The 13,368-nt window shown below is 42.2% G+C and overlaps 1 protein-coding gene across 1 annotated transcript; it reads right to left on the reverse strand.

Annotated features, from left to right (window-relative positions):
- Positions 1-5,895: 5,895 nt before the first annotated feature.
- PANX2 (pannexin 2) lies at positions 5,896-11,248 on the reverse strand (the record flags this gene model as incomplete). Its single annotated transcript, XM_008940531.1, is given in 3 exon segments — positions 5,896-6,257; positions 8,104-9,555; positions 11,140-11,248. Coding segments are annotated over 3 exon segments (1,923 nt in total), but the record flags the coding sequence as incomplete, so codon positions are not given.
- Positions 11,249-13,368: the final 2,120 nt, after the last annotated feature.

The following is a 13,368-nucleotide window of genomic DNA, read 5'->3' on the forward strand; positions in this document are numbered from 1 at the left end:
ATAGATCCTTATATCTAGTCTGAATCTACCCTCTTTTACTTTAAAGCCATTACTGCTTGTGCTATCACTGCAGGCCATATAAAAAAAGTCTGTCTCTATCTTTCTTATAAGCTCCCTTTAAGTATTGAAAAGCTGCAATAAGGTCTCCCTGGAGCCTTCTCTTTGCCAGGCTATTGATTTCTTCTATACGTCTAGTCATTCCTCTACATTGTTTAGTCCTTTCTAGTAACAAGATAAATCTCTCAACATGAAGTCCAAGGGACTGCACATAGAGAACAAATAGTACAGAGTTTCCTTCACCCCCATTGTGGCACATCCTTTTTCCAAGTTTGCATGGATGAACACATCCATCACTTTGCAAAAGAAGTTCCTGAACCACTCTCAGAACCTCTTACCCTCAGCAACAAAATGTACCCATCTGTCTCCTCTGCTGTGCACCCCAGGGTCTGGGCACAGGCTTGTTGTCCCAGAGCAATAGCTGAAGTAAACTACCACAGCTTTATTGACACAGTATAAAAGCTTTACGAGCAAAACCTGCTATAATCTTTTAAGCATGTAATTTTTCTTTACAGGCAGGCGTCTGCTGTGGAGGATATATGGTGGTTTTCTGTCTCATTTTATGCAAGACATCAGATTTTGCTTGTGAACCATGCATTCCTCTTCCAGGGATTTATTGTATTCTGTGCACTCCCTGGATATGTTTTTGGAAAGCCAGATGGGTGTATGCTAGGAGCCCTGAGAACATAAAGCAAAGTTATTTCTCCTTAACCAAAGGAGTCAGTAAACTTCTTTGCTCTGTAGCCCAGCAGGAGGCCAAACAACTTCTTTCAGCTTAAGCTGGCTCTGACTCCAGGCAAAATCACTCTGTGAACAAATAGCAAGTCAACAAAGCATCAAGCCAGAAGCATCAATACCCACTGAGGACAACAGGACTGGCAAGCCAGCATTTCCTTGAATCTGACCTGCAGATCCCTGAGATCCTCACTGGTGTGGCAGAGTAATTAATATATTTTTCTCTTTGTACAATGTTGCAAAACAACTAAAAAACACTTTAAAACTCTTCAGAGAGTAGCAAAAGCTGAAAATTTGCTGCTTGTAAATAATGTACATAGAATGTCTTCCCATTCATCACAGTCTGTTTATAGACAGAGTGGAATATTCCTCATTAAAAGTCAGAAATATTGGAAGGTGTCTGAAAAAGAATTGTCCTGTTTAAAACTCCCAGTGTGCTCTGTGACTCGTGTTTTAGCAGAATGATTTGAATGAGAAAACTCATCGTTTCTTTAAAGCAAAACGTTCCTTGATCAATATTCCTCAATGTTTCTGGTAGAATAGAAAAGAAGTGTTTTCTGCTAGAGAATTCAGAGAGCTTTCCTGTAGCACCCAAAACCATCCTCAGTGGCTTACACTGGCAGGTGGAGCAGTGCCCTTCCTATGGCATGTGCTCAGGTTTAGGTGAGATAGTTTAGACAGCCTAAGTAGCTTTGGGACAAAGCTACTTGCATCACTTTCCTGTTCTTCAGTGTCTGCATTTGTAAGCTGGGGATGGTGATGAGCTCCCCTAGAGCTTCTTGAGCCCTCTGACTGAAAGGTTAAGGCTGTGTTTTCACTGTTCCTATTAGTGCCCTTCTATGGCTGTATGCGGAGGGAAGAATTTTCTCCTATGCAGCAATAGGTCAAGTGTGTTTAAGGCTGCCTGCAGTTTTCAGTGAGCTTTTCAGAGCCTGGGCTCATGCTCTCAGACTTAGCTTTGCATTAGTTCTCCTTTTGATGCAAGCCTGAAATGGCAGTGACGAGCTTTCCTAAAGCTAGAGGTGAAATACCCTCCGTGCAGCATCTCTCTCTTACAGCCGTAGAGCCTGGGAGCTCTGTCCCTGCTGGACTTTTATCTGGCAGACAACCTGGTGGCTGATAACCAGGGACAAGTGAGAGGAGCTTCAGCTCTGCTTTACTTGCCTCGGGGTCCAACACTGTCTTTGGGAGCCAGCTCTGGAGATACAAAGGATGCAGAAAATCGCTGTGAGCTACACTAACCACGTCCCCAGCACAGAGGTAAATGCTCTCCTGTGCTCTGGTGCAAAGGGGTTGTAGGCAGCACCACACGGAAAAGGGCTCCCAAGACCAGGGCCTGACTCACTGTCAGTATCAAAATATAAACTACCCACCTGGCTCTGCAGGGAACAGAGCATCCTCAGCAGAGAAGGTGAACATTTCTATGCAACAGATACACATTTACATGTACATAGGGAATTTGTAGGTGTACAGTTGATATATCTAGATGTGTATGAGTGTCTATGTGTACATTTACTCAGCACAGCTGAATGTTAGTAACATCAATACTTTTAAAAAGCATTATTGCACTAAACAAATCCCAACAGAAGCACTTCTCTAGCTGGCTGTGAGACAGAAATGACTGGTCTCCTGCTGGGTTTGGACAGCATAAATATAGCTCAAAAGATGCCTCTGACACACTTGTCTTTCTTGTTTGGTTGTCAAACGTACTCTGAATTAGAGTACCCTGAAGAAAGGGGGTTCTGTGCTCTCAGCATGCAGTCCTTTTCCCAGTGAAGTAAATGGGAAAGGAGCCTTGGAGAATGTGAGTCATTTGATCTGTCAAGCTGAACCATTAGGCAGAGACTAGGCAGATGGAGATGCTAATGTGATTCAGGCTAAAGAGACATTTAAAAATGAGGCTGTGTCCCATCTTTCTTATCTTTGGTCAGACAATTTAGGTAAGCTCCTCCTGGTGGATGGGCCACTAACATTTTCCTTTCCGTTCAGAAAGGCAGTGATTGTGATGTGTCTACAAGTTATCCAGCAAAGACTAAGCTCCACCTGCTTAGTCTCTGATTGCTTGGCTAGTGATATACCGTGTCTGGGCCACCATCCTGCCCTGAGCAAGTAGTTAGCATGTTACCACTCAGAGCTCCTGTAACACAATAGGCAAAGATGGGTAAAGTGGGTGTTCTCTGAGCCTAGCTGGTCTCAGGGATGGAGAAAGCCACATGCTTTCTTTTCTTCCTTTAAGCTGATCCTGTCAAATCTGATACTGATTTCCACAAGGGCACCCACAGATCCTGTATCAGCAGGAGTGGAGAATGACAGCGTGTCCACACAGACACAAGTCTGCTCTTGAATCAAGAGGGGACACGGGCACCTTACTGAGCCAGCCTTGCTGGGAAACCACCCTCACTGGATCGGTGCGTGTGCCTGCCCGGCAGCCCAGCCCAGCGCTGCCGCATGGTGAAAATCCCCCTAGTTACCGAATGTTGTCTTTGCAGTGTGCTGCACAATGCTCTCACCCTCAGTTTTCAGACAGAGTCTGCTTTGGGTGGCACTGCTGCATATGTCTATTGGTACGTCACCTTAGCTACAGACTCGTGTGGCTGACATAATGCTCAGCACCCGACACCGAGAGGAGAGTGAGCAGGCCCCACGCGGCCCCAGCCGCTGAGAGCACGGCGGCACGAGGGACTTGCTGCTCTTTAAGTCTGGCCTTGGGGTACTACTATTCTTTCACTCTGCTTTTATTAACACGGTTCCTGGTTTTCTTAAGGCAATTTTCCATACTTTTTCTAATCATTTATTGGTGTTTAACAATTACTGAACTACAATGGTTTTAATTTGCCTGAAAAATTAAATTCTAGCTACAGTATTCATCTAAGTGAATCGGATGTAGCGGGGCATTTAGCTCAGCTCCAAAGTCTCTGTGTGCCATTGCTTTCAGGTGACTCTGAATAGAGAGCAGTCACACACCAGGCCAGGCAGAGACCCTGCTTGCAGTTCCATCATGGGTGATGCTCTACTCCTAGGCTGCCTTGCTGCAGAAAGCTTCCTCCTGTGCCCGGGGCAGAATGAGGCCTTGGAAGTGCAGATTTGTTACTTAAAAAGTCAGACCAGTTTATCAGTCATGCAGGCAGTGATGCTGAACACCCTGTGCTTGTGTTTGAGGGTTAGCAGAGGGGTGACCAGCCCACGGCTCTGGAGCCACAGGCAGCACATAAACTGCCCAAATCCCTGCTCATCCCACGGCTGCAGAGAGCTCTGCTGCGGGCAGCGGGGGAACAGTGATGTGCCCGGGGCTGGAAGGAGACCAGCCAGCAGGAGCCATCACCTCCCAGCTGCCCTGGACCCAGCTCCACCACCCCCATCAACTCCATGCAGCCCCACGCCATGACAAGACCTTGGGGTGTTACAGCCAGGTCCTTCAGCTGCCCTCAGTGCCCCCTCCCGTGTCTGTGGTACATGTGCTGTGCCTTGCTGCCTTTTTGGTATTTGGCTGTTCAGGCCAAAAAGGTGGAGCACGACTGAAGCAACGTAGGGGGAAATGGTTGCTCTTCGTGTCCCGCCTACTACTTCTATAAAATCCCACTTGTACATAACTAACACTCATAAGCAGTACACATTCAGCTATTCAGAATAATAGGCATTTATTTTCAGTGCTATTTTCATTAAATATTGGTATAATATATCCATGTCTGAGGTAATAAATTAAAAATAAATTCAAGATTTCAGTCCCGTATTTGTGCTGCATTTTTTTTTCTACCATTATACATAATTCTGAAGCAAACACACATAGATCATAATTCTGAATGCAGCTAAGAATATTATTTTAACACAGTCACTTTTTGTTTCACTATAATTTTGCTGAGAATGGTTATTGCATGATACACTTTTAATAGATGTTTTAGTTATACTAGAGTTTTCTATTAAATCACACATACCGTAGTTATAGGAAGATGGGCATGAAGATGTGCTTTGAGCCAAGGAAGGCAAATATTGAATCAGTGATAGCACATTCTGCAGGGTTACTGTCTGCCTGCACTAGAGCCCAGATCCAGCAAAGCCATTTCAGGGTGTGCTTAGCTTAAGACATACGAGTCATTTTAGTGCCATCCATGGCCTTAAGAATTTGCTGAATCAAGGACTAGCCCAGTCCGCAGACCTAAATTCACAGACTTTTTTAACTGTGTGTTATTTGAGTACAGTTTTTGCTGGTTTTGTATTTTGTAAGATATTTAGTAATGACTTTTGTAAGATTGTTTGTATCAGTGAAGCACCCATGAAAGTTTCTAACCTGGTTCATAAATACACTATGAAAAAATAAGCAGCTACAATGACTCTCTTCTACACATTTTGTTAAAAGCAACACCTGGTTTGAAAAGTTATTAAAGTAATTTTTCCCATGTTAAAATATATTTAAAAAAATAAACTCTTCATTTCATCATCTTCCATCAAACATAAAAGCATGTTAAAGGGCGGGGCATACCTCAGGTATTTTCATTTATAAATGCAACAGATTGAGCGTATCAATCCTTTTGCACTTAAATGCTGGTGGTAGTAAGGCCCTTTCAGCTGCGTCTCCATCAAGCCCAACATTAGTGAGCTAAAGAAACAAACAAACAAAAAATCTGCTTGCATATAACTTTTTCATAATCCTGAATTGAAAAAAAAAATTCTTTCTGCTTAGAAAAAACCTCTTATTTAACTGCTGCCCTTAAAAAAATATACCTCACTTCCATGTTGTTTTAACTGTAATCAGTGATTCTGAACACAGAGGATTTAAACACACTAAAATTACTGTGGCATGCCATCAGACTCTTCCTGTTCATAAATTGTGCTAATTCAGGAAGCTATAGTTTAGAGCTAGAGCTAATGGTCATCTTGGTGTTAAAGGTCTACTCCCACCGTATTTTCTTTATTCTATTTTGCAAATGACTGACAGTGCTCATGATGTGATCCTGAAGAACCATTTGGTGTTACTACCACAGGCTAGAGACCGTGTGAAAACTCTCCATGCTCATGCAGTGAGTTGCGTCGCCGGGGGGACCACGAGCCGCACCGCAGCGCTCTGGGGCCTTCTGAGAGGGGGAGCAGCTGCACAGCCCGGGCTCTTCAGTACTCCACAGAGCTCACCATTGCCATGGGCTCATCAAACGTCGCCAGCCTCATCTGTTTTGGGGTAGGGATGGAGAGAATCTCCCCAGTGTCGGTCGGCGAGTGGATGCCATTGTCTACTATGTTGGGCACTTCCTCCTCGTGGTCCTCGTACAGCGTGTTGATGTGCAGCAGAGGGTGGGCTGGGTTGCAGTTCAGTGCAGGTGTTGGCTCTGGTTTGACCTGGTTCAAAGCCATACTTGTTGCAGCAGCAGTTGTGGCTATATGGTTGTGGTTACACGTGACAAAAGCCACAGCAGCAGGCACAGTTCTGCATGTCTCAGATGAGTATAGGATCTCTTTTGCGGGATGAGGGGTGTCTAGAAGAAAACAGAACAGCCAGTTAGAAGACAGGTAGTGTTTCACCCTTCCTGTCAGTCCATCAGAGAGCAGAGTCCTGAACCAACAGAAGTCACTGGCAGCTTTGCCACTGATTTCAGGGAGAGGAGGAGTGGACCCAAGAATGAAGTTTCTTGGGACCCTTTCAGAAATCCCATAGGACTGTTTCAAAAACGACAGGGTTGTAAGCTCAGGGAAACAGGACAAACAACGAATGGGTTTTGTAAATCTTGCTCTTTTTTATGCATGCTCATGCTTCCCTATGTGAATGGTATTTTTGTAAAACGAACGAAAAACAACTGAAAAGTATCTTTTGTTCTCCTCTACAGTCTGGCAGGTGTTGTATAAATGTTATGATCTAATGTTTTGAACAAACGTTATGACTTTTGAAATCCACAGGATGGAATACAAAAAGCACTGCTATTTTCAATGGGAAAAACTAGTGGCTACACGTCGTAAGCCACTTGTCTTTAGAAAGAATTCAGCAATTTGTCATTAACTGATGTCTCTTTCCAGAAATTACGAGTCTACCTTACCTGATGGACTGCAATGTAGGTCTAACTCAAAAGCAAAGCCGAAAATTTTTAATGGAAATGGGGAGTAAGAGAGTCCCAAAACTACAGTAATTATTTTTTGCCCTTAAATATTCAAGCACTAATTTAGATGACGGTAATTGAGACCAGAAAACCCCAGTAGTTTTGAGGAGTTGAAATCAGAGCAGGTGACTGGATAAGGAATGCTGTAGAATAGCTCACATGCACATTGGGGAGTTGGAGGGCTCTAAGGAGCATAGGGATTTGGAAGTGACAGAAACTTTTATACCTCAAATCACTTCTTTGCTGGGCAGTGGGGTGACGGTAGCTGTCAGTCTGTCGAAGCCCAGAGGGAGGTCTTAGCTTGTAATGAGATGAGAGCCATTGCTTTAAGTACATACAAATCTTTCTGTAACTTCAACTGCATAGTGCTTCTTTATTATGTCAGTAGCTTACAAAAATAAAGAAGATATCTATCTGTCTATCAGTTCATCCTCTGATCTCTTTTCTTAATGCTCCATCACTCTAGCATCCAACAATTATTGATACAGTTGAAACACTCCTCTGAGGCAAGAAAGGGACAGGATTTCCAAGACACACACAGAAAAATGAGTCACAGAAAGAACATCTCCTGCGAGGCCACACGGGAAGGGAATGACAGAATTCCTCAATCCCTGACCAGCACCCATACTTCAGACCATCCATCCTCTAGTCCACATGAGACAAAGGGCAATTTAAAACATCTTTTGCATGACAAACAACATCAATAATCTGAGTTGTGATTTCCTACGTGGCAAACATAGGCCAACCCCTAAGAACTGGCAGTTAAAGAGAATTTTTTCTACAGCAGCTTTAATTGCCATTGAAACAGTTTCTCACACACTTTGGAGTGACTATTACTGGCCAGAGTACTGGTCATCTGCCATGGAAGTTTTCATAGGATTTGAAAATAAGGCATGTTTGAAAAGTGCCAGGTGCTGGTACAAACTTTCTGCATTTCCTTGGCAAGACAGGACCACATTTGTAATTGTGAAAATCTTACATCTGAAAAATTAACCTGCACCGATAGCCTGCAGGCTGTTTTGTCCAGCTCTACCTGGAATAGTTCTTATCCTCCACACAGCTGTTAAAGAGAGAGAACCTCTGTTTCTGAGGCCTGCAAGCCCTAAGATTATTACCTATACCAAACTCTAGCAAGGTAGGTCAGACAGTTCAGATAAGCTTTGAGTTCCTGAAGATTGCTATGAAAATTATGGTCTGTGGAGGTGGTAATGGCATTATGGCATTACTGTACCTTTGAGAGAGGAGGTAACATGGACTACGACGTTCTCTTCCTGATTTAAAAATCCACCCTCTTGGCTTTTTGACGTAGGCATCGAGGGGATGGCTTGAATCTCTTGCTTGGGTTTTTTGCTACTAAGTATATAGGGATGCACATCCAAGGAGAAGTGTCGCGTGTGTTTTTTTTCCGTGCTCGTGCCTGGCACGGCGTTTGGCTCGGCCTTCTGGGCGGAGGACTGCTGGGAGGTTTTTGCAGCAGACTCCAGCAGAGGGGCTATGAGGCTGTCCGTGGCCGTTTTTCTCCGCACGGGCTTCGGTTTTTCGGGTTTATGGTTTTCAACCTTCATAATGGCTAACTGTTCCTTGAATGGCTGAGGGAGGGGGTTGGTGGTCGGGATCCACTTCATCTTCTTCCTCGGTCTCTTGATGATAAGCTGCTCATTAGCATCGATGTCAGCTGGATCAACGCTCGGGTCGATCGTCTGGATCCCCGAGTCACGCATGGTTGGAGTGGCATCGTGGTTGGACTGGGCCAGCGCCGCCAGCAGCTGGCGCACCACGTTGTCATACATCAGGTCGCTCTCGTTTGTAATAAAATCCAGACGGTTCAGTGATTTTATGTGGTCCCGATTTTCATTACAAAACATGGCCAAAATATTGATATCACAAAACTGGGACTTCTGCCACTGCTTCTTGGTCTTTATTCCAACTTTGTTCAGTTTATCAAATATGAAGTTAGACTTGCGAAATATGAAGAGGTGAATTAAGTTAATGAGGATTATCAAGTTCATGAAGCAGAGGAGAACGATATCTACACCAGCAATGATCCTCTGAAGCTGGACAGATGGCAGTTTACAGTTCACCCTGATGTGCAATTTGGAGCTGCTCGTCTTGTCTGGAGGCTCTCCCAGCGCACAGGTAAATTCATTTTGTTTCTGCGTAGCATAGTAGGTGGATAAGTATGTAATTGGTATGATGCTTAAAAAGATGATGAACAAATGTCTTGCAAGATAAAGCTTAGCTAAAAAGTTACTTCGCCCTCTTCTTTCCAGGTATTTCTCAAACAAGTTCTGTTCAGGGCTTTTTTCCTTCTCTGCATTCTCAATGATTTCTCTCTTCTCTCTCTCAGTGATCCCTGGGCCTTTGGATTGAATCTGTTTCTCTATTTTTGGTGCCCGACCTTCAGCCGCACGGTGGTAGCAGTTATCAATCTCCTGAAGCAAAAAATTAAGCTCTGAAGTCAGTCGCGTGGAGGCCAGAAATTCCCAGCCCAGAGCTGGAATGTACATTATCCCAGCAAAAGCCAGCAGTGCATAAGGCAGGAACTTATGCTCAAACAAGGAGGGCCAGTGGCTGGCATCAACTCCTGGCAAGGCATCTTTTAACTCTGTCCAACAATATCCTCTGGCATACAAGGCTTGATCGCGGGTGAAGTTGTGGGGTGTATAACAGTATATTGGCTCCTCTGTATAACAGAGAGAAAAGTCACTGCTGTGCATTTAACCTACAAAAGGAGCTCTGGAAAATAAACATTTCGAATTATATCAATTTTATTTTACTGTATCTTTACATGATCGTTAAGCCCTCCACGTCTAATAGACAGCTCAGCCTGCACATATCTTCACAAGCCTCCAGGCAAACTATTTACCTGGAAGTTTTACAATGAACCTGAGCTGGAAACGTCAGCAAGAAAGACATATTTGGGTTTAACTACCTCTCTGAGAACAATATCCTAAGCAACTGTGACCTAAACTCGCTAAAGCTCAAAGACCTGATATCCACTCTGCAGTAGCCACGGGTGCTACGTATAAATGCTGGAAGGCTCATTGAAGTGAAATTTAAGGTTCATCCCAGCTAAACATTCTTCTAAATAGAAGAAAGTTAGACATAGATGAAGGCAGTGTTTTTAATCCTTACTATCAAAGTCTACTCACTGGATATGGTAGAACAAATTGAAACTTAAAAGACATAAAAGCATTTAGTCAGCTGGATCCCTCCCAGCTAACACTCTTGACTGACCAGGACAGAATCTGATGCGTTAACTGTATTTATCACTATGAAAATTTAATTCTGCATTAGAAACTGCAACACTGTATTTTACACAATGTGCAATTAAATGGTGGAACTCGCTGTCATACAATATTGTGGAAGAAACAAATACTGTGGATCAAGAAAGCAATCAGCCAAAGTAATGGAAGGAAAAATATAGCAAGGATTATTACATACACAGATAGTGATGCCATTTTTCTATCAGGGCATGTTTAAGCCACAGGTTGTTGAAGGGTGGGAGGGTTTATCAAAGGAAGTAACATCATACACTCGTCTACTTTAACGCTTTTCCCTAAGCATTTGCTTTTTGCCATCATCAAAGGCAGGATGTTGGGCTAAAAGGACTCTTGTCTTGACCCTGTACATAGGTTATGTTCTTACACAATTACATTTTTCTAGCAATACGTGAAAGTCAGATAGAAAAACTTGTGAAAGCTAGAATAGTCTTAATTGATCAAAGAGCAATGACCATTACCAAAATATCTCTTCAAAGAAAGAAGAGGACCATGTTTTCATGTTTTGGCAGGTAGAACAAAGGGAATACATTTTACAGTGTTCTGGTATGCCTTTAAAAAACTTCCTCAAATGAGACCCATAGCAAGAAGGCATGTTATCTTAAATTGAGAGTCATTCAAGAACACCAAGCTTGCTCCAGTTCTGAACGCAGTCTACAATTAAGATCAAGAACAGCTCACTGGAAGAGTGGTGATACTGTTCTCATAATACAAACCATTAAGAGAAGTAATAAAGTATTATGTCATTTGACAATGATAAATAAAATATTAAAAATGAATGGGCAGGCAAAAATACCTAATCCTTTTGTCTTAGCAGAGGACTCCTGACTTGACCAACTTCTCCTTATATGCAAGCAAATCAAAAGCATTTACTAGTTCTTTGGTAAAATGTTGAGGTGTAAACCTTGCCCGTGACCTACAGAGAACTACATGCTGAGGACTGCATGAAATTTGTTTTGTTTTAAAAAGTCATTCTAAAATACAACCAATTTAATCAAAGTTGCTAGAATAAATTATGCTAACCAAGACCGCATGTAAAGTGAGTAAACCATGCAAATTCTTTAAAATCACTTTTGAAAACTGCTTTAAAATTATCTAACTTCAACCTCAGAGAAGGGTTTAAAGCACTCTAATGTTGCAGAGCTTCCCATTTAGACTACTTTTTGTATTTACAGCCACGTGTTACAGGAAAAATGCTCAGTGACTTTCCACGAAGGGATGCGTATAACAAATTACAACTCCTGCTATCAAAGATTTACTGTATGATTTCCCAGGAAACAAAGTAGATACCTACGTGAAAATGTTTCCATGGGGCAAAAAAAGAAAGGCAAAGAAGCATGGTGAACTTCTCATAAGCAGAAATATTTTTAATTGTGTGCCCCTAAGCTTAGTAGAACCTGGCAATATGAAACTGCATTTCCTGTAACGTAAACGAGTTATCAGCACTGTGAGTACTTGGGAAGACAGCAACAAGTATTCACACAAATAATCCATAAGGATTACTTTTGGATTTGGGTATCAGTTGCTACTGCCAAATAAACTGTGAACAGTTCCCTTCAGTTCTCTTCACTGAGAGCTACAAGCTAAGGTGATTTTCAACAAAACTGTGTATATAAGACAACAACCAAATATATATTTATTTTATAAATAAAAACCAGAAACAAATTAAAATGCCTTAACGTTTTTGTTTATGTTGGACAAATCACTTACAGACCAACTTTGTATCCTGTCCAGTGCCACTGCTTCACTGAAAAAAGCCTGAACAGCTTCACTATAGGCTACTTCAAAAAGGAAAGCAAATACCATCTTACAGGAATTTGGTTTTCCTCTTAAACATTTTTTAAGCTGCTCGCATTGCCTGGTGAGTTGTGAGAGATCTCTAATTAATTGGGATAGCTGAGTGCAACATCCCATTCTTATTCAATGATTTATTCTTTATTGATGCTAGTCTAATTCATTTTCTTTGCATATTTGATAAATTGACATAATTTTCATTATATGCCATGTAAATCCCAAGACCCTTCAGATGAAACCCTATCCTCAGTGAAGTCAGTGGGACTTCTAACTGACTGAACTGGGGACAGGAAGGTTACAATCCATTTTATTCAGATGGTATCTTCTAATAGGTTTGAGCCATACTCAACTGTTGTTGAATGCCACTAATTTTGGTAAAGTTACTCCAGGGGGGAATTTAGCTTAACCTTCACAGCAGAGGACTTGATTCACAAAGCATAGCATCAGCTCACTCGTCTAGAAAATGGTCCAGACAATGGAGAAGACAATGATTCAAAGCAAAAGACTAATGTAGCTATCACCTGAAGAGCCTGTCCCTCTTCATTCAGCAAGCTGGCAGGCTGGATCATCACTAGTTTTGAGCTAGCTTTTGTGAATGCTCCTCTCAGGCAATGCCAGCACTTTACTGTGCATTTAACCTGGCATTTAACACCATGAAGATGTTTTGATACCATCATAGTAGATTATGGACCTGTTTCTCTTCTACTGCAATCCGTGCCAGTTGGGAATAAATGAATTAGAAAAGCATTAAGTCAATAGCCAATCTTGTGTGTTATAAAAGGTGGCAGTAACATGCAGCTTGATCTCAGCTTGGAGCTCTGATGAGGATGGGGGAATAACAAGTTGTTCTCAGACATACAGCTCACTCTAGCAGCAAAGGCCCTACTTAACACAGAGTTTCAAGAAGGCACAGCAGATGTATTCTTTTATTTTACAATGTTCTCCCTGTAGGTAAGCAGCATTAAAGAAAAGCTGTAACAGCACTGAATTCACAGCTCTGACATTAGATCATGCAATATAAAAAAATGTATTTGCTTTTAACTTCATATTTATATATAAAGTTTCTACCGAGATTCCTATTGCACCCTGAAAATCCTCAATAGTTTAAGAAGTTTCTTTTTCATATAACCACTCCAGTCACCATGAAATGCAGCTTTTTCCCAAGACTCCATAGCTTAATTGCATGAGGCATAACTGTTTAATTGTGTAGGAAAAGACAGTGGAGTAAAATGCTGTAAAGAAAATTTTTTTAAAGCTTAGGGAATGTTTTTATGCCTGACTTGGTCATCTTCTTGATGTCATCTAGGCTTAAGCCCATAAATATATTCCATCCCTCCACCCTCCTTGATAGCGACATTCTTGTGAGCCCCAAAGGCAGAATATCCCCCCAAAAAAAAAAAAAAAAAGAGAGCAAGGTCATC

Source organism: Merops nubicus, unplaced genomic scaffold, assembly GCF_000691845.1.
Source record: "Merops nubicus isolate BGI_N331 unplaced genomic scaffold, ASM69184v1 scaffold20175, whole genome shotgun sequence".
Lineage (NCBI taxonomy): Eukaryota > Metazoa > Chordata > Aves > Coraciiformes > Meropidae > Merops > Merops nubicus.